General features: G+C 28.9%; 2 protein-coding genes across 4 annotated transcripts; one reads left to right on the top strand and one right to left on the bottom strand.

The window, feature by feature from the left end:
• The first annotated feature begins 155 nt into the window (after window positions 1–155).
• Window positions 156–26,826, top strand: LOC149876748 (uncharacterized). Of its 3 annotated transcripts, none has more exons than XM_090074966.1 (33): window positions 156–595; window positions 2,005–2,101; window positions 3,460–3,526; window positions 4,651–4,691; window positions 4,863–4,949; window positions 5,895–5,986; window positions 6,073–6,141; window positions 6,236–6,315; window positions 7,475–7,581; window positions 7,902–7,954; window positions 8,033–8,096; window positions 9,125–9,215; window positions 9,715–9,794; window positions 11,395–11,462; window positions 12,161–12,271; window positions 12,699–12,792; window positions 12,883–13,005; window positions 13,085–13,170; window positions 13,670–13,829; window positions 16,393–16,453; window positions 16,665–16,794; window positions 16,938–17,023; window positions 17,281–17,396; window positions 17,498–17,587; window positions 17,785–17,913; window positions 18,194–18,255; window positions 20,490–20,591; window positions 20,720–20,896; window positions 21,065–21,147; window positions 21,318–21,401; window positions 24,992–25,097; window positions 26,100–26,241; window positions 26,325–26,826. In XM_090074966.1, exons 1-33 carry the CDS (start codon window positions 372–374, stop codon window positions 26,715–26,717), a joined length of 3,555 nt encoding a protein of 1,184 aa, XP_089931092.1. In that variant the 5' UTR covers window positions 156–371; the 3' UTR covers window positions 26,718–26,826. The 3 variants fall into 3 exon arrangements, with proteins under 3 accessions (XP_089931092.1, XP_089931095.1, XP_089931094.1); XM_090074969.1 differs by having other exon boundaries at window positions 369–595; window positions 12,888–13,005; XM_090074968.1 differs by lacking the exon at window positions 2,005–2,101 and having other exon boundaries at window positions 461–595.
• Window positions 22,099–24,306, bottom strand: LOC149876749 (uncharacterized). The gene is made up of 2 exons (XM_090075100.1): window positions 23,708–24,306; window positions 22,099–23,590 (listed from the first exon to the last, which is right to left on the bottom strand). Exons 1-2 carry the CDS (start codon window positions 24,304–24,306, stop codon window positions 22,138–22,140), a joined length of 2,052 nt encoding a protein of 683 aa, XP_089931226.1. The 3' UTR covers window positions 22,099–22,137.

Genomic DNA, 26,826 nt, shown 5'->3' with positions numbered 1-26,826 from the left:
CTCTATATTTTTCTAACATTTTAACGTTTAAATCTGCCGAACAACATTTTCATAGTGCAAAAAAAATGTTGTAGATTAATTTACATCCTAAAAGCTTTTAGAGTTCTAAAAGCAATCAACGGAAATATACTCGCTTTCTGCATCGCAAAATATTTACAAACATTCGCGCGTTTTTGGTGGTGCACATGAAAACTGAAGAGGAAATTTGTTGGAAATTACATTCGCATCTGATATAATTAATTTTATGTTTTCTCTGTCTTTCTCTTACATTTACAATTTATATGCATATATTACATAATTTTTTAACCAGTTATAATAAAAATCTTTTACACATATGCTGACTAATATTCTTATATAATTTTTTTCGGAGAATGTATAAGAACAAAAATTTTGGGAACATTTTTAACAGCGATGAACCGCTTTTATTAACAAGCATAAAAGAAAAGGATACTCAATCTATGAGAAGTCAGACTGCTTCTTCCATGCTAAATCGAAGTAGTGAAATTAGGAATCAAAAGCAAATGAGTAGTTCAGTAATCGAAGAAGAGCATGAAATTTCCAAAATGGCCAATCATGTGGTAGAAGAATCATATAGGTTTATGTTCATTTATAACTTTTACACCTATTAAATTAAGCAATCTGTATTTTCAATTTCTTAAAATTGCTGATAAATCTTTATACCCTAAAGTTATAGATTTTAAACCCTTTTTATCCTAAAGTTATAAATTATTTTATAGGAATATATATGTGTATTAGGGTTATGATGTTTTTCAAAATTACAAGCCTGTGGTGGTAAACGATTTACTTTTAGTTATAATTTTCAAAAATGACTTTTACTTTGTTTAATTGTGAATAAATTGGGAAAAAACCGCATATAATGAGGTGTTAAATAATATAGAATTGTCATACGAATATTCAGTTGTTTACAATTCATCTATTACAAAACTGTAAACATTGTGTACAGTTTATCAGAAAGGTTTTTAATTTCTAAATTACTATTTATGGACTTGCTATTAAAGTATTTATCATTTTTACAATTTCTGTGAAGCTCTTCTATTAGCTCGACAGTTCACTTGGTAACTTTGTAATTCACTTGGTAATTTGAGCAAAGAATATCAAGCACTGATCCAGTGGGTAGAAAAACATCTTAAGGTCTTGAGACACTTCAATTTGAAGAAAGCAGTATGCAGCTAATTGTATAAGTCCTCTGTATAGTACTGATTTGAGAACCGTGTTTTTGACCATGTAGTTGCAATGAAGTCACAAGTACTTTTGAGCTGATCTCTCTATATCAGAAGGAGATGAAACGCTATCAATCCAAAGATTCCCTTTGAGTTCTACCTAGCACTACGAAGGGATAGCAGCTTAACCATTGTCATTGAGACTATTTTCCCTCCTCATAGAAATTATATGCTTTACAGAGTTCAAAAAGAAACTGGAAAATGTCTGTTCATCCTGAGTTTTCACACATTGATATCTTTTCTTTGCCAAAGTAACTTTTTTATACGATGGGACTGCTTTTTGTAGTTGTTAAATTGTGGACCCATTTTTTTTTCTAGCTGATTCTATTGCTGATTTTGGTTGCTTACTATTAAGAAACATGTTTATTTAACTCTGAAAATATAATACATTCAATAAGAAGTAAGAATTAAATTAAAAGTATTACATAATGGTAGGTATCATGAACCAAATCATTTGGATGCGGGAGGTTTTTATATGACCAAAGCAAAATAACTCCAAAATACTGAAATACAGGCAAAAGTTCATTAAAGGCATTTTTTGAAAAAAGTTAAAAAGTCATAACCCTATATATATATATATATATATATATATATATATATATATATATATATATATATATATATATATATATATATATATATATATATATATATATATATGTATATATATATATATATATATATGTATATATATTGCATTTTGTAATATGTTTTGCATTTTGCAACTTATTCAATTACTTTTAAAAAATTTGGTTTCTTGAAGTGGCGAAGTATTTTCATCATACAAGTGTGAATCTCTGCCCATGGAATACAAATGTGTAAAACACCCTGGAGATATTGTTGAAGGAGGAACATTAGCTGTAAGGTGTTTCAAAAAATATTAAATTGATAATTGTTTAAATTTGCTAATGATTTGCATTTCCTGCATAACCTTCATATCTGACTCAAACCTGTCACCATGTTGCCATGGTAGAGAGATGTATAAAGTAATAACAAGTTGTGGTTTATAACACATCTTCCAGGTTAACAGATTCCTCAGATTCTTTTATTAAGTCTTGTTTCATGTAAAGGAGAGGATGAACAGTAATTTTTTACACAACCAGTTATTGGTTTATGACATTCTTTTCTTCAACAGTTCAACAACTAGGCTTGTTTTAACTTAGTCTAGTTTTCTGCTCCCAAAGTTTGTGCTTGTATGAGCTATCATAGATGTTTTTTCACCAAACAATTTGTAAAATATTTTAAGATCCTCACAAATAATCCATTAGTGCTCATAATTTTTGGGTAACTAAAAGTCTTATGTGATCATATTCCTCTTTGAGATGCATAGTGACCAATAGGAATTGCACCAAATAAGTTGTGGATTTGGAGTACTAGACAACTTAAATTCTTCTTTAAACTATCTATATAGAGCTGCCATTCATTTGGGTTATTGTTTGATGTCTAATGCATTCAAAAGTCCTGCTAGATGTTACATGTGAACAAAATGATTGTCTGTTGCAAAGAAGGTTACTTTAAACCTTTTTGTAGGAAATTTTTGATTTTAAGCCAAAAAACAGTTCTGAGTTTTCTTTTGATAAGACCAAATATCTTAATAAGTCATGAAGTTCTCCCTGAGCAAACCTTTTAGGCACTGTCATCTATGCACCTACGAAATCTGCATCTTTACCTTTTTCAATAATCTCCTCTGATCTATCATTTTCATTTTCTTCTAATGAAGGAAGCTGTGTGAAAACAGGTATGAGTATTTGATATGAATGGGGCACTGGGTAAATTGCTGAATTAAGATAATGTGTAGTTTTTTTTTTACCTTCACCATATATGATTGGAATGCCAAATGCTATTTTATTTCAAGTTCCTTTTGTCTATCAGCATAAATTTTCCACACAAAGCTTGCAAATTTTAAGTGGAACCAACAATTTTTCCTTATCATTAATTTTAAGCTGAACATAATCCTTGCATTTTCTCTTTAACATCTAATAAATATAAAAAATGAATATGGCAGCTTTACCAACAATCCTATGAATAACTTTTGATTTGTAATTGAACAATTTAATCTTTGAGTATTTCATCCCAATCCCAAAAAATTATTCAGAAAAAAAGGTTCCTAAAATGTCTTTCTTGTTATAATACTTGTCAATAAACCCTTGTTAATTTGAAATAGTTTCTTATTTTTTAAGAAACTCAATTTAAATTTGTTTTTTCTATTTTCCCTCAGGCACAAGCATTACCAAAAGCTTGGTACAATTTATCATCAACATTACCAGATGAAGTACTCCTCAAAGGTGTGTTTTCTATGAATAATGGGGGGAGGGGTGCATAATTAAAATTCAAATATCTCAAACAGATATAAAAGTTGCATTTGAAATTTGTTTCCTAAAAAAAAAAAAAAAAAAAAGATCTGCATTTTTGTTTGATCCCAAGACTCTATGATCTATATCCAATTTGTTGCAAAATTTTAGCTTACCAGACTCCCTTATATATTCTCTGTTCTAAACCTCCTTAACACTTTTTAATTCCCTAAGCTTGAGGGATATTTGGTGGGCTTTGAAGTCTTACTTAAAAAATGATAGATATTTTTGTCCGTCCAAACAGTAACTAACTTTAAGCAATGAGCTAAAGTCAATATAAGGCCTAAGTACTCAATGTTTGGATGATGTTTGTGGATGAATGGTAAAGTCTTTTCTGTGAGTTTTTTACAATTTAATTTGGCTGTTTATGGGCTCAGCATTATTTTAAATAAAAATGATTTTAGTATGCCCTGCTCAGAAAGTAAAAATCAGATGAATCTCTTTGTTGCACAATATCTTCGCATGTTGTATTTGTAGCATTTTCAGACAACTATCAAGAAAAAGAAATGTTTATCCAAGTTGACAGATGAAAAGTCATAAGATTTAAAAACCTCATTCATGAGTTTGCCAATATTGTTAACTTTTGTTTGCAATGTTTTTGTGTATTTAAATGTTATTTTGGCTTGGGATGCTTATTTTTGAAAGTTGCTGGTATTAATTATGATTCTGCAAGCTGTTCTTTTGAGTAAATAATGGTTTTAAAAATTTTCTTTTTTTTTTCTTTCAAAGTTTTTCTTTCAAATTTGAATTTTTTTCGCAATTAATTTTAAAATGTTTTAAAAAATCTCTCTCAATGCAGGTGTTTACTTATTTTTCAACCATTAATCATCAAACATTAATGATATTATAAAACATTAGGTGTTTCTATGCAAACATGTTGATATTTTTATGTCTTAGGATTGCAAAGCAATTTTATATTTTGTGTCATTGTTTACAGTTGAACAATTAGTGCAAATTTTTAAAAAATTTATAAAAATCCTGTTATCATTTTTGTTTAAACAAAATACTCTGTCTTGAAAAGTTCCAAGCTTTTAAATAAAAACTTTTTTTGTTTTTAGGAAAATTAAGTGATCTTCAAGTTGAAGGGATACTATTTGCAGTTAGTGTTTTTTAAAATGTTTTAGAGTAATGTACAATTGCAAAATAAAAATATGGAACAAAGCTTTTAAAATGATCGATCTGCATTTGTCTATTCTATACTTTTTGATTTTTTTTTTCATAAAGATCAAAGCAAACCAATTTCATTTTAGTTTTTTTTTTTTTTTTGTAGTGTCAACGTCATCATCTCATTCTTCCTGATGGTAATCGTGCAGGATTTTTCTTAGGTGACGGTACGGGTGTTGGAAAAGGAAGACAGGTCAGTGATTTATATTTAAAAGTAAAATCATCTGTCAGTGATGAGAAAACATGTTTAAATAAGGAAAGCACAAAATGAGTGAAATGAGTCCCTTTGCTAAAGTTTTTTGTTTGTTTTTTTTTTTACTGACTGCTTAGAATAATTCCATATCAACTCAGTAAATATTTCAAACTTTTTATCCAATTTTGGTACAATTGTTGAAGTTTGGACTCCCGCTTCAGAGTGTCTCTTAAGATATTTAAAATATAAATATGATCTAATTTACTGTTCAAGGCTAAATTACACTATAGCTTAAAAAATGAATTTCATAAAATCCATAGACTTAACCATTCAAAAGTTATGCACTTAGAGTCGATTTGTTTTTCAACATTTATTAACAGTTGCTTTTGTAATTAGCATTTCAACAATAAGGCAGCTGCAAAAAGGATAAAGATAATTTTAGCAAATAATATTATTTAATTTTAGATTAAAAAAAAAAAGAAAGTATACAAGAGTTTAATAAGCTGAATCATAATCTATTAGATTGTTAAATTAGATAATTTGGATAACAAATGCTATGTAACTTCATATAGAAATGCTGTATAACTTTATATATAAATGCTATGTAACTTCATATAATTGCTGTGTAACTTCATATATATAAATGGAAAGACTGCACTAAAAAAGTATGGAAAAAAGCATTATGAAAAGCGACTAGAGTTAGTTCATCAGTTTTGTAACAATGGCAAGTACAGAAATTGAGGTTTTGAAATTTTGTTTTCTCAGACCAAAAAATCAATTCCTTGAATTTTTCAATTTTACCAAAATTGTATGGTTAAACAGCCTTATTAAGGCAATATGGAATTGCTCTTTAGGAAAACTTTAAGAATTGTTAAGACTATAGGAAAAATTAAGACTATAAGAAAAAAGTTTATCTTTCATCTATATTATTCTTAAATTGTGCAGATTGCTGGAATGATATTTGACAACTTTTGCAGAGGAAGAAAAAAGCATATTTGGTTTAGCATTTCTGGTGATCTTCGACATGATGCGCAAAGGTAGATTTTGGTAGCTTTACAAATATTTAAATAATAGTGATGATGATAATCATGTTGATCTTGATCATTGTATTAATGACTTTAAGGGATTTAAATGACATTGGTTGCTATGTTACCATTATTGATGGTTGCCAACAGTTAGACAAAGGGCAGAAGTAAGAATAGAATTTATACATATAGTTTATGGAAATTTATAGATTTAATTTTGAAGTAAAAAGAAAAATTCTTTTAGATCAATTTTTTTTTCAGAGCGTTTGGTTTAATCACAGAATACCAAACAGGAGTTTTATTTTCCACCTACTCAACTCTTGTCTCATGCACAAACAAAGGTTTGTTTGAATTTATTTTCTTGGAATTTATTTTGAATTTTCTTGGAATTTTCTTCACAAGTTTCTCAACTTATGTAAGTTAGGCATTTCAAAAAGGCAGCCACTGCAAAATATTATTTGAAACTTGAATCTAAATTACGGAAAGATTGCTATCATTTTTTTAAATTACAAAAGTATTCTTCATTGTACTCATAGACTTGAAATTTAAGAGTATTTTTTCAAAAATGTCACAAGTGAAAAATTGCCTTAGAGCTACTGTTGGTTTCCTTAACGTTCATTGCATGTGTCAAAACAGCCAGAAAGGGTCCTATTATTATTCTATGTTAAATTGCATACAAACTTTAAATGGGCTGCTTTTTGTTTATCTAAAGTTCAAGACAAAACATTTGATTTACAGTTGGATGTTTTTTTCTTGCATATAGAATAACACTTGAAGGTAGGGGGGTGGGTGGGGGGGTGGGTGGGGGGTGAAGTGACACAAGGAAGAAAAGAAAGAAAAAAAAACCATCAGAGGAAAAGTATCTTTAAAATATCTTTAGGAAAAAATAAATAAATATAATGAGATATGCTTGCAGGCACGCTGACAAAAGATATAAAGCAGTCATTTTTACCATGCTTGATATTGAAGGTGAGTTAGACTAAGAGTAGATGAGATAAGAAGTTGTTTTATTTGATTGAGATTTAGTAATTTTAGACTTAGTTCAGATGGCTTTTCAATACTTTTCACTGGTGCTATTGTTTAAGTTAGTTTGGTCTCGAGGGCCCAATATTATTTATTACTAGCATAATATTTAGAAAGGATCCAAATGAGTTCATTTAATAGTTTAGTTCATTAAAATATAATTTCAGAATTCATGTAGCCTAAAAATAAATTGATTTAAACATGTTGAACTTTAAAAGAGGTTCCCTTGTAAAAAAAAAGCTTCTAAATTAATTTTATTTAATTTTAGTTTTCTATTGAAAAAAAATATTCTGATTAAAAACAACCTTTTGAAAAAATGAAATTAATTATGCTTAAAGAAAAAAAAAAAAAATTAGAAATATTTGTTTTAAAGTAAGAAAAATTTAGAATTCTCATGTTCTCATTTTATCATTCTGCATTAACAATCAAATCTAAGTTTAAAAGTTTCTGAATTGCTGTTTAATATTCTTACTTCAGGCTCTCAAAAGTCCAGTAGACTTGATCAATTGATTGCTTGGTGTGGAAAAGATTTTGATGGCTGCCTCATTTTTGATGAATCACACAAAGCAAAGCATTTCATTCCAGTAAACTAATAATACTGATTTTTTATGAAATTTATGAGTTGCTCTATTTTTCTTCAATAATTGTGTATTGAGTATAATTTATCAAATACTATATATTATCCTGTTCATTTTTTTTTTTTTTTTTTAAGATTTCATATCTAAAGTTTGAGAAATCTCTATTGTTAGAATATATTTTATTGATTATATGATTATTCAGCCAGTCTCAATGTTTTCATTCATTGATAGCTTTATTAATGATTATTAATTATTATTATAGCTTAATTGATGATTTTCATTTGACATGATTTTTTAAAATCTAAAAATAAATTCCTATTTCATAGGGAAAAGAAAATTCAAGTACTAAAATTGCTGTTGCCGTAACAACAATACAGAGGTAAAAAAATATATGTATATTTATTTTCTTGGTAAACTATTTACATTTACTTAATGCTTTTTTTTTTTTTTTTTGTAGGTTGCTTCCATCAGCACGGGTTGTTTATTGCAGTGCAACTGGTGTCACTGACCTCAAAAACATGGTTCAAAATTTTATGATTTTTTTTTTTTTTTTTTTGAAATGTAAACAAAACTTATTTTTCAACATGAAAAATTGAAACTAAGTTTTCTCAAGTAAAATTTTTGTTTCCTCTCAGCTGACATAATAAATCTTCTTTGAATTGCTCCAAGTTCTTGTTTGCCAAGGAACATCTTTTATCTCAAATAAGGAACTTCTCCTTTATCTTCTGGCAATTGTAACTTGTCTCTGTCTGATCTTATTTACATTATAAATGCAATCACTGCACCTTAGTTACCTAGTGTTTGTAGGCAATTAAACTAGAATTTCATTTGTTTAAATGCTTTTGTTTTTGAATAATGAGGTTTGTCTTTAAATATTGTCTCTTGTCTTGTTAAGTGATATTTTTAAAAGTTTGAGTTTTATCGAGCACATATAAATTTTTTACTGATTGGAATTCAGTCATTGTATTTACAACTTTAGCATAACACTCTTGCATATATTTTTTTAATTCTAAACCCATGCACAAAAGAGACAACAACCTAAACTTAACCATATACATGTAGTAACCATATACATGTAGTTTACACATTTTAATTGTAGTATTATGATAATGATAGATAGATAATGATAGTATTTATGGCTCATCAAAAGCCACAAATACTATCATTATTGACTTAAGAATAGAAATTTGAATGCATTAAAGTTTTCAAATAAGTATTGTTACAGTATTTTCATACTGGCTGGCATCACTTGATGGATTTTAGAAAAAGATGTTGAATTTGTTATAATTACAAATAAATACAGATTTTTTTAAAAAAATTTTGTTTGTAATTGTTTATAAAAACTTTTTGTTTACCTGACCTTTTTTTTTAAATTTATATAAAATTTTGGTTTTATATTTTTATGTAAAGATTTAGTTTTTATAAATGTAACTAAAGAAAATATCAAATAAATATGAGACCTTATTTTTAACATAATTTTAAAAAAGTATTTATTGTTATTATCATTTTGATTGCTATTACTATTGATAGCTAAAATAATCATTTTTAGGCTTTCATGGAAAGACTTGGATTTTGGGGAACTGGAACAACTTTCAATGATTTTGAAAGTTTCCATCGCTCTCTAACTGCCAGGGGATTAGGTAAATGCTTGGTATTGATGTTGTTTCTGACGTTTTCTAATTAACTTTGCTTGACTCTTTAATTTTTTTTTTCTAATTTTTTTTTATTTTGAATAATTAATCTTTCTTTATCCTCCCTGTTAATATGTGAACTGACTGAGCTCAAAAATACACAGTTTGATGCTACATTTTTATCATTTTTTATTATTTTGAAATAATCAAAATTCAAACTACAGACACAGGTTGTTCCATGAAAAAAAATATTTACACAAGACTTTTTGAATAATGCAACTGTTTGTATTTTTATCTTGACTCATTGAAACACTTTCTTGTAGCATAAATTAAAGTGCAAGTATGTAGTATCAGAAATTTAAAGCTGTGTTTTATGTAATTTGTAGTTTTAAAAAAATTGTAAAAAATTTACCCCTCAAATAGCTGTGTAGTAAAATGTTTAAACTTTTAGTTATTATTTGTTATTTACTATTACTATTTTAGTTAGTTATTTTTCAATATGTATTAGGAGCTTTAGAAATGTTATCTATGGAAATGAAAGCAGCTGGGATGTATCTTTCTCGCGGACTGTCATATCAAGATGCAGAGGTAGGCCTAATTGTGTCTGGAATTCCTTTAATTTTTTTGTATTTTAATTGGACTTTAAAAATATAAAAACCCTTTGAATTAATAAATTTTATATGAAGTTTATATAGTAGGTATGTGTGCAAAATTTTTAAACTATTCAGCTATTTAATTATTTTACATCATTGTAAAGAGCTTTAAATCAGTATAACGATGGTGAAAATTTTATAAAAAACTTATGATTCCACTAAAAGTTATGCCCTTTTAAGTGACAAAAATTCATTATAAGGAATGCTTAAGAAAACTGCAACCAACTTAAAAAATTAGCGTTTGGCTTACAGTGGTTTTATAATAGAACTTCATTGTTTAGTTTTTAGCGCATCACTTTGCCTCAATTATATTTTTATTCAACTAATAACAGAATATGGTTTTTTTTTGTGTGTTTGTGTGTAAATCATGTTTTGAATACTATAAAAAAAATCACCAATATTTTAAATAAAGTTTCATTTTTCTAAAAAAACAATTTTTTAATGAATAAAAAAGTCAAATATACAAAATGTTCATAATCTTGAATTCCCCCCCCCCCCCCAACCTTTACAACAGAAGAATATTTGGTACCTTTACTGCGTGCAAAAATAGAATATGAGCGTGTCATTATTTTTAATAAAATTTGGCAGGTACATAGAAAATAGATATATAAAATTGATTCAAAAATTAGAAAAAAAAACCATCATCTCTTCAATGTCAATTCATTTCCAGAACAGGAATGAAGTTTTCAAAAGCAATGAAGTCACTAAAAATGTTAGTAACTGCAAAAAAAAAAACAAATTGCAATAAACTTACAACACTCTACTTTTAAAATATTATCTAAGTCAATATAAAAATTCTAAAAAAAAACAAGAAAAATCCATCCTTACGATACCTACTTCGAGCTTGTGGTGAAAAAATGGTCACAGATTTTATCTTTAAAATCGGTGCCGTAAATCACAGATACGCACGTACCTATATATAGGCTAGATAATGAGAAACAACAGCATTATATTTTTTCAGTAACAGATTATTTAAAGTATTTTAAATTTATTTACATAAAAATTATTTAAGTTGTATTTGCCTGTGATGGAAAAATCGCCTGAAATTTAATAGTTAATTCTTATTACTTTCGAAGCAGATTATGAAAAAAATTTTGAAGTGTCTACCTGAAGAAGTTCAAGTTTAAGTAATAGTTATGTGTTGTTGCGTTTGTAAGTGGAATATTTAAAACTCTTAACATAAAAACAAAGGAGTTACCTTGGCAACTTATTATTTGTAAATGTGCTTTATACAATGTTTTTACTTTATACAATATTTGTCATTTTCTAGATTGAGAATCTCAACCTGAATTAATTATCAGGACAAGTTTTATTTAACGAATTTTTGTAATATTTGATATAGATTTATGCTATTATGCTAGTTTGTTAATAATTTATTATAAATTATGCATTTGTAACACTTTTAAAATTGTTGGGTCAATGTGACCCATTGGGAAAAATGAATTTAGGCTGAGATTCATTATTTTTGTGGTCTTGTCTTTTTTTTTATTATTATTATTTTATTTGTTATATTAGTTTATAATTTTTTAAATTAGTTTCAAACAGTAGAAGCTGTGCTTACAAAAGAGCAAGTTGAGATTTATGACCGAGCAGTTAAAGTTTGGTGAGTTTTTTTTGTCTATATAAACATTGCTATATAATTTACATTTATTTCTTATTATTTACAAATTTTAATTTTGTTGCATTTGTGTGATAAGTTATTTTTACAAGTCAAGTATTCCACCATTTGTACAACACTCTACCTATGATTCAGCAATTCATTCAATAAATAATAAGCAAAATATTGTTCAGAAATTTGTTTTAGATGCTTTTAAGCATTTATTTAGCTAAGCTAAAGATAAATTCTAATTAGATAAAGTTTATTTAGATACTTAGATAATAAATAAAAGGAAAGTACTGTTCTGATAATTTTCTGCTCGTACAACTTTTTTTTTTTAACGTACAACTGCTCTTATTACCTTCCTTTCTAAAAATATCCAGATTTGTAATAAATAAGTTTCAAACAGATTTTAAGGTAATTTTTAAGTTACCCTTCTGTACTTTACTCTGATTTATAGTATAAATTGATAAATATGCCTACATAAGTATTGACAAACAATATTATAATGGAAAACCAGTTTTATCTGTTGCACGTTAGATATAAAGAGCAAAGTATATTTTCTTTTAATTGAGATTTATATTATTAGTTAATGTTTAAACTTTTTTACTGAAAATTTCTTTTACTCTTACTACAATGAAATTTTTTCAAATGAACTTTTAGTTTTGTTTTTGTAATTTGTTTTACATTCAAAATAAACTTAGGAAAGAGCTGAAGAGAAGTTTGAAAGTTGCTTTAACCCAAGTAGGTGTTTCTAACATAAGAATCTGGACTCAGTATTGGGGGTGTCATCAAAGATTTTTTAAGCAACTATGGTAACTTCTGTTTGTCATTGACTTTGTTTGTTATAAATTTTATTCTGTTTGTTAGATAAGGTTTCAAATAGTTTAACAACCCTTGAAATATGTTCAGTTCATTTAGGTTTTTTGTAAATGTTTGTTATTATTTTACAACTTAACAATTTTAAATTATTCTTTAGTGTGACTATTTTAAATTAAGATTAACATAAATGTTGGGAAAGATTATGTTTCTAAACTTTTACTGTTCTGTTTGAAACTGCGCTATTGATCTTTTTTTTTTTTTTTTTCCGTCCTTTTTTGTTTTTTGTTGTTCTTTTTTTCTTTTTTTCTTTACTTCCTACCTTTAAACTTGTCAAATTAATTCTTTCTTTTATTTCTTTATTATTTACATATTATTTTTACAGTGATCACGGCCTAAACAGAGAAAAACATTTTCTTTTAGCATGAGCATGAAGACTTGTGAGATAGTAAAACTGTCAAAACAAGCATTACTGGAGGGTTACTCAGTTGTCATAGGCTTGCAAACAACAGGAGAGGTGTTTTTTTTTTTTTTTTCATTTTATTTTTTTCATTTTTTTAATCTATATATTTTTCTCTGATCTAGTTTTTTATAAATTTTTATTTAGGCAAGTCTTGATGCTGAGCTTATTGAGAACAACCGTCATGTAGATGGCTTCATGTCATTAACAAAAGAAATATTAAAGCGATTTATTTTGCAAAATTTTCCTGTGGAAAAAGTTACAAAACCAGTGAGGTGTTTTAAATTGTCTCGGTTTTTCTAAAGTCAAAGTCTCTGGAGGTGTTAGATTTAAAATCCATATTTAATAGGGTGAGCTGAGCAAACCTGATGAGTGGTGTTTAAAGGCTAAAAGTCTTCTTCTGAATCATGTAGAAAACATAAATCTTCCAAACAGGTTCATTATTTTTCCTTTTAATATGTGTGTAGGTAGATAGGGGGTTACATCTATTCAGGTTTAATTGTAGCTAATGGTATTCCTTTTTAAAATTAAAAAAGTAATAAATAAAAAAGTTAGAAAATTAGTAAAAAAACACAAAAGTTGCTTTAAGTTCTATGCACATGCACTAATTGTCCTGACATTACACTGAAGATGAATTAGTTAAGTGGGAAGAATCTATGTATATTCTGAAAATTTCTGGTGAAAAACTCCAAAGTTAAGTGCAGTGTCAACTTAGTCCTGTAGCCAACTATGTATGTATGTATGTATGTATGTATGTATGTATGTATGTATGTATGTATGTATGTATGTATGTATGTATGTATGTATGTATGTATGCTTTTACATACATATATACATATATTTGTCACCTGACTTAAAAGAAACAAATTTTTAAAATTTTTAGTTAATGTTATTTTTAGAATTTTTTTAAAACATATGTTTTTTAAAAATTTAGTGCTCTTGACACAATTATTGATGAACTTGGTGGACCTCATTATGTTGCAGAGATGACTGGTCGTCATGGTTTTATTGGAAGATATAATAAAAATGACAAATTGTGTTATCATCTTCGTTCAAGTTCCCTTAAATCAACTGAAACTGTTTCTGTCCAGGAGGTGATCTTTGTTGTGAAAGACAGGGTTGCCACTAAATCAGGGAAATCAGGGAAATTCAGATACAATAAGGGAAAATCAGGGGGGAAATAGTTGATTTTGGAAAAAATCAGGGAACTTTTAATTTTTCTTTAATGTTTTAAAATGTTTTCTAATAAAAATTTTCCTTTTCCAGTGTACCAGGGTTAATGTTTAACATTTATAAATAAAATTAATCACATTGCGTAAATTAAAGGAATTCCAGACACAATTAAGCCTACCTCTGCATCTTGATATGACAGTCCGTGAGAAAGATACATTCCAGCTGCTTTCATTTCCATAGATAGCATTTCTAAAGCTCCTAATTCATATTGAAAAATAACTAAAATAATGATAATAAATAATAAATAATAATAATTAAAAGTTTAATATATATATATTTGTATTTACATTTATATATATATATATATACCTCTTCAGAGTTCAAGTTGATGGGATTCTACTGTAGTTTTTATATTTTTTTCAAAGACCAATTTCATGTGTTGATTGAAGTATTTGATTATTTATTTTAATTTTCAAACAAATTGATTGGTTCATTACTCATTGGGGAATTATAGTTTTTGTTTTTTTAGAGATAAAAATGCTCTGAGGTTAATGGAGAAGTTAAGTTTGGGTGTTTGAATGCTGGAAATATCAGGTGGAGATAAGCAAAATTTTAGCAAAAATCAGGGAAAATCAGGGAGAAAAAAGCAAAATTTTAGCGAAAAAAATCAGGGAAATTAGGGCATTTTGTTCTTTAATAACGGTGGCAACCCTGAAAGAAAAAAGCTGTGTTTTTTTTTTAAGTTTAAGATTTTTTTTAAAAAAGTTGCTTTTTATGTGCTGAAACTATCTTTAAACTCTGGTACAACCCAGGTACATGCAAAACATTTCCTAATTGAAAAGTATTGAAAATGATATGGAGCTGTTTTAAATGATATGAAAAGTGCTGCCAACTTGCCTAAACTTCAAAGTAAATAATCTGGGTTGTATGATTAGTAATTATTTAATGATTTCTAATCATACAACCCCCAAGAAAAAGTAAGTTATATCTTGATAAAAAATATGTAACAATCAAATACCACTGCGGTAATAAAAAATGTTAAATGATAGCTGAGTATTGGTATATACAGTCTTGTGCAAATTAATTGCATCAAAGTTAAAGAAAATAAAAATCCAGGAAATTTTAAGTTTTCTTATTCTAATAAAATAAAAATCTAAAGAAAATAAAAACTCATATTTTATGTGTCCTCCTAGTGTTGCTATGACTTTCTGCACACGATTCTGCATGGAATCCACCAATTTTTTAAAAATGTTTTGGATTTCTGTGTCTTCAAACCAAATCTGAAAGAATAGTGGTGGTAAGCTTAGTTTTAGTTGTGCAGTTTTTGCAGTCTTTTTTTTTACAATTGCCCAGAGATTCTCATTTGGATTAAAATCTGGGGAGTTGCCTGGCCATTTAAGTGTTTTAATATTATTTTTTACCATGAATTTCTTGACTTTTTTGGATGTATGGAATGTGGCTAAATCCTGCTGTAATATTCCGTTTCCATTTGGAAACACTTTTAACATCTCTAAAATTAAATGTGTTTGCAGAACCTCAATCTAAGTGTCAGAGTTTACCATGCCAGTAACTGGGTAGAGTCTTCCTGGTCCAAAAGCAGAGAAACAACCCCAAAACATCTTTTTTTCTGGATGCTTGTCATATCGTTTAATGTGTCTGGGTTGTATAGGCTCACCATCAGAACAACAAACCAACTGTGACTGCTGGCCTAACACTTTAAAATGTGATTCATCTTGAAATAAAACCAGTAATCAATAGATAAACAAGTTAACTTTAATCAAGTCTCTTGAATTTAATAGCTTCAATTTTTAAAGTTGTATGATTATATAAGTATAATAAATAAAATAGCTGTAAATTTAACAAATATATTTTGTCATACCCTTCTCCATTGTTCTTTAGTCCACTTTTTGTATTCCTTTGCCCACAAGAGACACTTTTTCTTCATGACATCTGTAAGTAATGGTTTTTTAGAAGATTTTCTGGCAAACCTTCTAACAGCTATCAACCTCCTCCACACAGTACTCAAGCAGACATGGATGTCATGCAAAGTTAAATCATTCATTAGTTAGTCATTGTTCCTTTTTTGGATTTTTGATATTCTCCAGCATCAGATATCAGTCATCTCTCTCTTAGATAAGTTGCCTGTTGCAATGTAATGCTTCTTAATCCGCTAACTGTAGATTGGTTTATTGAATATGTTGCTATCTCCTGTTGAGATTTATTAGAATATTGAAGTAAAGTTAATATTTTTGATCTTTTTCTTTGTGTAGTGTCCATCTTTGTTTATTTATCCTTCTAATCACAATTAAATTAAAGAAAACAGAAAATAGCAACAAATAAAAAGAAAAAAAATCTTTGATGCAATTAATTTGCTTAATACTGTAAATAAATTTCTTCTTCACCAATATGACATAAGTAAACCTTTCTAGTATAATTTTGTGCTGTAAAAACATGTGTTTAAATAATTTTTTCTTATTCTTTTAGAGGAATGCATTTATGAACGGAGAGAAATTTGTTGCTATTATATCAGATGCAGCCAGCACTGGTAGTGTTTTTGCACTTTAATTTAACATTTGCTCATTGCTGTGTTTATTTTGGACTACTTTTTTGGAGTACTAAGTATCCAATTCAATAAAGTTAAGTTTTCCAAAGTTACCAATGCTTAAATGACAGTTTAGGTGCCTTTATTTTGTATAAAATATGTAATAATCTGTTAAATTTTATTTCTGCTTAATGTTTTTTTAATTTACTTTCAGGTATTTCACTTCACTCTGATATACGTGTGAAAAACCAAAGACGGCGCGTGCATATCACTGCTGAACTTCCATGGAGTGCTGATAAAGCAGTACAACAGCTGGGAAGATCTCACCGATCAAATCAAATATTGTAATTTATTTTAATGATCATTATTTTTAGTATTAGTATCTTATTTTTAATGTTATTTTTATTATTTAAGAGAACTCATTACTATTTTTTATTTCTCATGAAAATATAAACATATTAAAAAAATCCCATTTCTCAATTTTTAGAGGTCCTATATATAAATTGTTGACATCAAATCTTGGAGGAGAACGAAGATTTGCTTCGGCTGTTGCAAGACGATTGCAATCATTAGGTCACTATTATAATTAATATCAAACAATTAAATTAGACAAGTTAAAATGTATAATGAAAAAGTTTATTTTAAAATGCTTTTAAACTATACCAAATCTTTTATTTCTTTTGGAAACCTGGTTAAACAACCAACAATATTTTGGTAAAGTGTCACTTACTTTAAAAAGATGCTTTTAGGTTCAAAATGCTTCATTTAGAACTAAATACAATTGATAGGTTAAGTTTGCTTTAGAATTTTTGTTAAATCTTGTTTAATAGGTGCTATAACAAAAGGTGACCGAAGAGCTGCAACAGGTGTAGATCTCTCTCAATTTAACTTAGACACCGCATTTGGCAGGCAGACACTTAAAACAATGTATGATGCAATAACTAGGGTAAAACTTTTTGTTAAATAAGTTATTCAAATTTTTCAAAATAAAAATTTACTTTCATGACAGATCTTCATGTAGTTCATATATAATTTTAATTTTTTTAGAATGAACTTTGCCCTGGGGTATCTCTTAAAAGTGTGCTAGCAAATATAAACATGGATTGTTCACTGGAGACATTCCACAATATTATGAAAGTATGCTTGCTTTTAAACTGTAGAAGAAAAAAAGACTTTTTATGTTTTGTTTTTAATTTCATTTTATTTTTTGAGGTACAAGACTTCTTGTCATAATAAAATTTTCTTCTTTTTCAACAATTTAAATAGTTTTTAAAAAAAATTGTAGTATTAAATTTTCTTTGGGATGCTTTTTTGAAAAAATAGTTAATTTATAGTCTTGTTTATACGACATGGACATAATTGAACAAAATGTAATTGGAGGTAGTGTCGCTGAAAAACATGCAAAGGACTTGGGAAAATTTCTAAATCGCATTCTTGGGTTAGAAGTACAGAAGCAAAATCTTGTAATTTTCACTTTTTTCATACCTTTCTTTCCTTAAACTTTTATTTTTTAAATAATATTAACTAATAAAAGTTATATTTATTAAATATAATTACAGTTATGCGCAATTATTTTATTCATATGGCCTGAAAATTTATGTTACAAATGTTATCTTGTATTTTTTAATAAAATTTCCCTTTGCCAAATTATAAAACTCAAATTGTTAGTATTAAGTTCGAAAGAATTTTTAACATTAAAACAACCTGCAACTTTATAAAAGTTGTTCACTTATTTTTTTTCAGATATTCTCATACTTCTGTCAATGCATGGAAGCAACAACCGCTGTTGCGAAGCGTGAAGGGAGGTTGGAATGTTGTTTAAAATTTTTTACTTTATTTGTTTTTAAACAGAAAACTGCATTACAATACATTTGTTTATATATACACGATGTGTGTGTAAATAAATATGTATGTGTGTGTCTAAAATAAGATGATTTGGACAAAAAATCTTATATGATTTAATTAGTCACATAAGAAAAGAGGAATTGTTATACTTGAAGAAAAATCATTGAAAAATAACAGCAGGAAAAAAACCAGTCCGACTTGTTTGTCGCTATCTGTTCCTGGGGGAATCCATCAAATGCATAAAGTAAAGTAAGAAAAAGTAACATGCTTATGGCAAAAGAAATTAAATTTTCCAAATTTATTAACTCAAATCAAACATGCAAAACTGGATCAAGTGCTGAAGACCTTAAAAAATGTGTAAAACTATGATTCTTTGAATGAAGTTTTTGAAATCACAAAAAAAGATGATGGCTTTGTAGTGAGGATAAAAGGTTGTAAAATCTTCAGATGAAAAAGCAGAAAAATCAGAAAGCAAAGGTCAGTTATGCAACTGGGAAGGCTGTGAGTACAAAAACTATACATCCATCAAAAAGAAGAAAAATGTCATTGGAGTCTAATGTAAAAGCAGCAGCAACAGCGATCTTGATTTCTGAATCAGAGACAAACACAGAATATTGAGAGTTTGAATATTCTGAAGAACAGTTCATAAGTACAAGCAAAGTATACAACAAAACTAAAACTGCAAACAAATTAGTAACATCTTCAAAGTTGTCAACCAGAAAAACATTTATCAACAGTTATCTCAAGATGGGATTTATGTTCAGACATCTTTACAATCTAAAGAATCTAAAGAATCTGGCATATTCAGATCCATTTTAAAGAAGCTGTTAAACTTAAAGAAATATAGAGAACATTGCATTTTGAAAAATGGTCACTGCATTTTGATGGTAAATGTATTAAATAACAAGAATAAGGAGCGTTAGTGTTGAAGAATGAGTAAAGAGAAGTTAAGTTAACAGCATTAGATCTACCAGACAGAAAAAAATATACTGTTGTCAAAGGCATAACATCCATTCTCGATAATTACAATTTATGGAAGATTATAAAGATGATTGCAGCAGACACTATGAATATGAACACTGGAAGAAGGAATAAGATTATCACTCAGTTTTAAAGGCTTTCTTTTCGAGAAAAAAAAACAGAAAGAACCATAATTCTTTGGTTTTCAACACCCTTGATCAAGTTCTTCACCTAGTAAAGGATGAAGATAATGGAGGAAACAACATGTTACCAAACATCGAATTTTTCCCACTTTTTCTGGAGCTTGTAAAGAACTACAAACAGCTCAGGATGAATCTCAAGAATGCTAAAGAAGTGAAACAGCAGGATGGTGTAATGACATGAAATTGATAGTTCTTTATCTAGAGTTTTTCGGTTTTTTGAAAAATCTGGAGTATTTGCTAAAGTAAAGTTTCAGAAAATACAAAACTTAAGTAATGCAAGGTGGAATTCCTGAGCAATGCTAGTTCATTTGGCATTCATACTTCTACCAGAGAGATGAGACTCACTACATGACATTTTTAAACTCATCTTTTGTGCATGGTCAGACCATTAGTTTACTGACCAGATGATTATCAGAAGCTATATAGCACAAGAAAGCTTTAAACTCTGTGAAAAACTTTTGTAGGTAGGAATTATTGAGACTGGAAATACCCAGAACAAATCAGTGTGCAGAGCGGCTAATCAAGTCTCTTTAAGAACTTTTTGATGTCTGTAAAAAGAAAGAGAACCTTCAGCTTAGATTTATTTTGTTTAACAAAACATAACAATTGTATACTATCCTTTAATTGGAGTAGATACTTCACTTTTTTTTTTTCGTTTTATGCAGTAGCTTTTCATTCTTATAGAATTGATATTTAAGCTTGTATTCTTACATTTATTTGTTATTTGTTATTTGTTATTTTATTTGTTATTTATTAGTTATGCTGTAGCAACAAACTGTTAAATGTTTAAAAACTACATAAGTACTCTCAGTTTACAAAAATTAGAGTTAAAAAATTTCGATCATAAAATTGCTTAGTTCTTTATCCATATGCATGGTAAAATCAAATTTTTGGTTTGTGGGTTAACTTTTTCAACAAGGAACACAAATATATATACACACACAGATATATATATATATATATATATATATATATATATATATATATATATATATATATATATATATATATATATATATATATATATATAGGTTTAATGATGGCGTCACTGATATTTGTGGCAACTCAATTGTTAAGAATGGTGAAGCTCAAGTTGTGTTTAAGGAAACTCAAACCAGTGCCTCAGTTACTCAGTAAAACTTTTTTTTTCAAATTTTAATCCATAGTAATTTTTAAAAACTAATTATAATTTTAAAAATATAACAATAAGTATATTGTACAATACATAAGTAAAAAATTAATATTTGATACTATTTCATAGGCATGTATTAGTCATGGTTGATCGTGGTGTATCTTTTGAACAAGCTAAAGAAAAATTTAACAGAAATTCAAATGTAAACTGTGGGTTTTATCGATCTAAGAGAGATCAATATGGGAAAAAATTGTATTTACTTGCAATACAAAAAGAATTAACTCCACATTTGTTTATGGTTACGAGGTAAATGATACATTTGATCCAAGTTCACACTTGCTTATATTTTTAGTATATATTGGATCGTATAGTTGCTTAAATGAATGTATACTTGCTTAAATTTAAGAATACATTCGATCCAAGTTCACACTTGCTAATATTTTTAGTACTGTTTTACGTTTTTCTGTTTTATAGACCAAATACTGGGGTATCTCCCTTTGAAGAGGATAAAAATGATTTGCTGCAGAAATATGAAAAAATCTCTCTGGTTGAAGCAGGTAAGGTAGGGGGGGGGGATCTGGTATTTTCAATGATTATGCTGGAAAATGGCTTAAGTTAAAAATATTTAAATATTTTAAATATTGTAGCTAAATATTTTTAAATCAGAATTTAAACGGCTGTATATAGTTGTTTGCAGAATATTCATAATATTAAGAACAAATTTTAGAAGAAGGATGGAATGAACAATTTGAACAAACTAAACATGGCTGTATACATGGAGAGAAATGTAGATACAAAGGAAGTTGTCAAAGTATGACGTGTTTGATAATCATTTGATTTAATCATTTGATCATATGAATCTTAGTTTATAGGAAGTAGAATTTTATTTTTAACAGCTCAGTAGGTACTTAAAAATAACACCAACAGAAACAAGCAAAAAATAATAGTTTTATTTAAGTTATTTTAATGTTTTTATGACAAATAAAAGTTCTGCGGGTTTTTTCTCTTAAACTTTGCACGTTTTTTACTTTGTTTTAATTTTAAATTATTCTGTTTAAGTTTCCGTAAATATTTACTGTATAAAAAAAAAAAATGTGCAGTACACACTTGTCCAAAATGGGAAATAATTACTCCGAAGCTTCCCGAAAAAACCCTTTGGAGCGAAGTATCTACATATGTACTCTCAGAAAACACATTTTTTATTCACTAAACATTGATCTACACTACATAACAGATCCCTGATGCATGGGTAAGTCACTAAAATGTTTATAAAACTTCAAAATCAAAAGTAAAATGATTGTTTAGCAAGTTTAATTTTGATTTTTTTTAAAATGATTTAACAATTGTCCACTGTAGATTGCTTTTATTCTTTTTATTCTATGAACACATAACAAAGAAATAATGTGAGAAAACAATGTGAGAAAACAATGTACTCTTTAAAAAATTGAGTTGGGGGCAGCTTTAATGTTAGTTAGTCAAGCTTTTTTGAAAAATTAAAACATAAATAAACTGAAACAAAGAGACGATGTTTTCTTGATAACTTTGCATTAAAGACGCTTGCTGTTGAAATCTACTATGCAACTCAGCAACTTTTCTGGATAGTCTGGATGACCCAGAGGCCTTTTGTATCTCTCCCAGTGGGTTCGGAAATTGTGATGAAGGGCTTCTGTTGTCTGTTCGCTGAATGGTCCAAGAGACTTTTTGTGACGATCAATGAAATCCTTGACATGAAAGAAGACAGTGTGGACTTTTGGAGTCACACTTACTTTTGGCAAGGAGAGGAAAGCCAGTTGAAATTGGTCAATTTTCTTTGAGTAGTTTGAATCCAGATGATTTCCAAAGCAGGCATTCACAACTGCATCAAACTTTCTCAAAGTGTCGATGAATGGAAAAACATGAAAAGCTGAACAATTCTCTGCTTGTCTTTGAAGAAGGTCAACATTTTTGAGGAGTTTGCGGCATTCATTCCCAGCAAACTGCCCTCCGTGAAAAGGCTGTTCTTTGATATGAAGAGCTTTAGGCCATTCTTCAGCCTCAGGCCAGGAGTCCTTTAGTGCCTTGAACAGATGGTTCACTACACCGAGAAGGAGATGTAGCTCCATTGGTGGTATGATGTCAAGAACAAGTGCATTGTCAGAAAAATCCAAGAGGGGCTCATGCACCACATTCTGAAATTGTTTAGCCTTTTTCATGTCTAAACCAGCTGCTTTAAATGAGGCATAAGATCTTCTGATGGATCCAAAGGTTCGAAAGTTACCATTCTGTGATAACCTATTGTGGTCAATGTCACACCATGTGCAAGGGTGTGAGCTGGCATGTGACTGAAGCCCACACACAAGGTTTGCCACCTTCAGGTCACTTGAAAGAAGAAAGTCAACTCGCTCAGAGAAGATGAGAGATAGTATTGTTCTCAAATTCTCATAGTTTTCTGGTACATCCTCTGCTACAGCAACAAGAAGTTGAGATTTCACACCACTGTCTTTTGCTGCAAAAGATGTAAGTGTCTTCTTGTCTGGTGGAGCTTGAACTTGAGAAATCAATTCATCTTCTTGAATCCCAAGGCTAACCTTGAGGAAACCACCACCACCGTCAATTCCAAGCTTGACTATGTGCTCTTTATACACTTGTCTTTTGAGCAAGACATCATTGAGAAGTTCAGAGAGATTCTTGCAGTGAACCACAATTTGTTTCTTTGTCTGAGACTTTTCATGTGTCACAGTTATGTTTGTGTGAGTGAAATGTTCAGATAGTTGTGTACCTATTTGATGGAATTTTGCCCGGAACTGAGGTTCAACAACTCTGGCTTGTGCAACATGGTTCAATGTTGAGGCCAATTTTTTGACGCTTGCATTAGACAGCCCTGTGTTTGTCTGAATGTTTGCAAGGTCTTGGGCTTTTAGAACTACTTCATCACCAAAGAGTCTTTTTGCGCTTGCTGCACCTGTATTAAAAACATTGCTATGAGTAGGAGCAAATTTTTCACATAAACAACCAAGTTTTCTTTATGGAAAGTAAAGTTTAGATTTGAACTGCAAATTTTATTTGTTAAAGGTTTTTTCTTTTGTAAAAGACAAAGACAATGACAAAGTTTTAATTACTATCAGATAAAAGATTTGCAAGTTACTGTTACCTGGAGTAATTGGCAAAGGTCGCTCACCACCACTTTGTGCTATTCTTAGGGTTCCATGAGGAGAAGCCTCTTTAGATGAAATGACTGCTGAAGCAATCTGTTCACTGACTTTGGAATCTTTTGATGCCAACATCTTTATGTTATGCCTGAATGTGAACTGATTGCATTGATGAGGTACTCCTCTTCCAATTAAGGAGAGGCAATCAGAACATCTTCTTTGGTCTTGGGATGGTAAAGGCTGTTGTGGCATTTCAAATGGGTGCTTTTGCAATGCTTTCAGGTGTCCAATTTTGCAAATGATGCAATCACACTGCTGTCCTCTTGTCTCAGGCCTAGGCATGACAGATGAGAAATCAAAAATGGGAGGGACAGAGACATTCTCACCATTTTTCTTTCTCCTCAGAAGCAGTCTGCAAGAATCACACATTCCAAGTGGGACTCGTGTGTCACAAAAGTCAACATCCTGAGAAATCAGACTCTTGACTTGGTCTTTAAGAAAACTTGTTAGCTCCCTAGAACATTTTTTCATACAGAGGAGACAAACTGACTTCCGACAGTCTTCATGATTTTTTGCTGAGTTTGGCATTTTTGAGTTGTGCATTCCGCGAATGAAAACATGAATATGTCATTAAAATGCCTTTTCCCGAAATTTGGTTCAATATTTTATTAGGGATGTGCCACTAATACTTAAGAACTGATTTTTTCATCAAATTTTGAAAAAAAAAATTAAAATTTTTTTTGGCAAAAATCTTATTTTTTAAACTGAAATTTCTCGCTCGGACGGTCATGAAGGATTTCATTTTTTTCATTTTTCTAATCAGGAACATATGTAGATACTCCGCTCCAAAGGGTTTTTTCGGGAAGCTTCGGAGTAGTTATTTCCAATTTTGGACAAGTGTGAATATTAAGTATGTTATATAACTATCTGTTATAAAATTTATTAGCATATATATATGTATGTATGTATGTATGTATGTATGTATGTATGTATGTATGTATGTATGTATGTATGTATGTATGTATGTATGTATGTATGTATGTATGTATGTATGTATGTATGTATGTATGTATGTATCTATGTATCTATGTATCTATGTATGTATCTATGTATCTATGTATCTATGTATCTATGTATGTATCTATGTATTTATGTATGTATGTATGTATCTATGTATGTATTTATGTATGTAAATTAAAACGTTTTTACCTTAAATTTTTTTTTTTTGTAAAATATTAAAAATATTGTTACATTTCACTTGTTTGTTATGCAGTTGGTTCACGATTAACGGAGATACATCTTCTTACTGGGTGCATCCTGTCTATTCTACCGGCACTAGAAACTGTTGTGGCAAAGTTTGGACATTTCTATCAATTACCGTAAGAACATTAGTCTTTTTGTAGATAGGTAACTCTAAATAAAGGCTCGCACAAAAGAGTGTAGGATAAGAGAGTGTACACATAACAGCGTTAAACAATAAAAAAAATGTGTTAAATGAGATTTTAACGAGAACCGTCACTGAGTTTTGATTCAGCTAGTTTTAAAACTTTTCGCAGGTCTCTGAACACATTTGTGAGAATTGCAAAGCGGCCAGGCTGATAGCTATTAAATGCACGTTACCCCCGTCACGCATATTTAAGCTTTAACTTGAGCCGGATAGTTATCTAAAAATAAAAAAATGTCTGGTAAATATTTTCTTTTTAATGCATTTTTTAAATTATGTTTCCAAATTACTTCCTTAAATATGGGATAAGTGATTTGAGATGAGATTAGAAAAACGTTTGAGACTTAAAACGGCAATATACCAGATGAATTACAGCTAAAAAGAAACTGACCAGCATAGTTATGTAACTATATATTTTCATACTATTTATTGTTTTCAGGGGGACGACGCCCTAATTGACTTAAGCTAAGAAGAAATTATCTTCAATAATTCTTATTCTTAATTATTCCTAATTAATTATTAACCCAAACGAAAAGTCTTACATTTAAATGTTCAAAAAATAATAACTTTCAGAGACAACAAAAGAAGTCATATAAACCAGCATTATACTATTTATATATTTTTATAATTATATTATTACTAAGTATTTATATATTTTTATAATTATATTATTACTAAGTATTTATATATTTTTATAATTATATTATTACTAAGTATTTTTCATTTTTTGTTCTTTTAATTGAGATCATTTTTATTTCGGATTCCGTGAACGAGAAAATGTCCACCGTCATGTAAAATCGTTTTGTAGTTGTTTTTCGGTGAAGTGGTTACATTTAAAGAATTTGATTGCTTTCCATCAACCAATTGACATAAATGTAATTTTTTCAATATTTGTTTATAATTTTTTTAATATTTTATAATTGTTTCATTTTTTTAGTCGTGAATATCGTAATTTACGCGTAGTGCGTATGAAATTGGATAACGGCGAACGATTGGTCGGTTTGAGATATCCCGACATTCTCATTCCTGAAGCAGAAAATTTTTTGAAAGAACAGAAATTGTTACAGCAAGAAAAAACGGTCCTTTTTTTATTTTTTAAATCAATTGATTGCATTTTTTTTGGCGTTTTTTTTTTTCTTCATTCAAGTCTTTATATTTTTAGGGAAGAAGCAATCCATTTGTTATCGAAAATGAAACTCCGGTGAACCAAAAGGAAAGATTGAAAGCTTTATCGATTCCAACCACAATCAAAAAGTTCTTCAAAAATTCAAAAGCCGAAACTAATTCTAAAGACTTCGTAGAAAGTGATTTAAAGAAACCAACCTCGACACCAGGGACGCGTGTAGTGAGTAACTTGAGTGTTGAAAATAGCGCCTTAAAAACTAGTTCAGTCAGTCTCAAGAGAAAACAATCGAATATTTTAAGTTTGTTTAATTCTCAGAGTGTAAAAAAGAAAACTAAAATTGAACGAGTTTGTCCAATATGTTCAAAAGACTTCGAAGGTTTGACCAATCATGACATAAACCAGCACATGGACACATGCTTAATTGAGTAAATAATGGTCATTTAAGCTTGCATTCTGAACCTTTTTTATCAATTCTTTTTAAAGTTGTAAATGTATGTATTTTTTTTCAATTTCCAATATATTTTTTACGCGCCTAAAA

This window comes from Hydra viridissima, unplaced genomic scaffold (assembly GCF_058129835.1).
Source record: "Hydra viridissima isolate aposymbiotic clone 2 unplaced genomic scaffold, HvirCarnegie_v1 scaffold_18, whole genome shotgun sequence".
Lineage (NCBI taxonomy): Eukaryota > Metazoa > Cnidaria > Hydrozoa > Anthoathecata > Hydridae > Hydra > Hydra viridissima.
This window is presented reverse-complemented; position numbering and strand designations above follow the sequence as displayed.

What these genes read in the sequence shown, in the direction of transcription:
- LOC149876749 (XM_090075100.1), bottom strand. Translation starts at nt 24,306, where the DNA reads ATGCCAAACTCAGCAAAAAATCATGAAGACTGTCGGAAGTCAGTTTGT. An exon ending in ACTCCAGGTAACAGTAACTT is followed by an intron (nt 23,591 to 23,707) that starts GCAAATCTTTTA and finishes CTTTCCATAAAG; the next exon opens with AAAACTTGGTTGTTTATGTG.
- LOC149876748 (XM_090074966.1), top strand. Translation starts at nt 372, where the DNA reads ATGTATAAGAACAAAAATTTTGGGAACATTTTTAACAGCGATGAACCG. An exon ending in TTGAAGGGATACTATTTGCA is followed by an intron (nt 4,692 to 4,862) that starts GTTAGTGTTTTT and finishes TTTTTTTTGTAG; the next exon opens with TGTCAACGTCATCATCTCAT. An exon ending in TCACTGACCTCAAAAACATG is followed by an intron (nt 8,097 to 9,124) that starts GTTCAAAATTTT and finishes AATCATTTTTAG; the next exon opens with GCTTTCATGGAAAGACTTGG.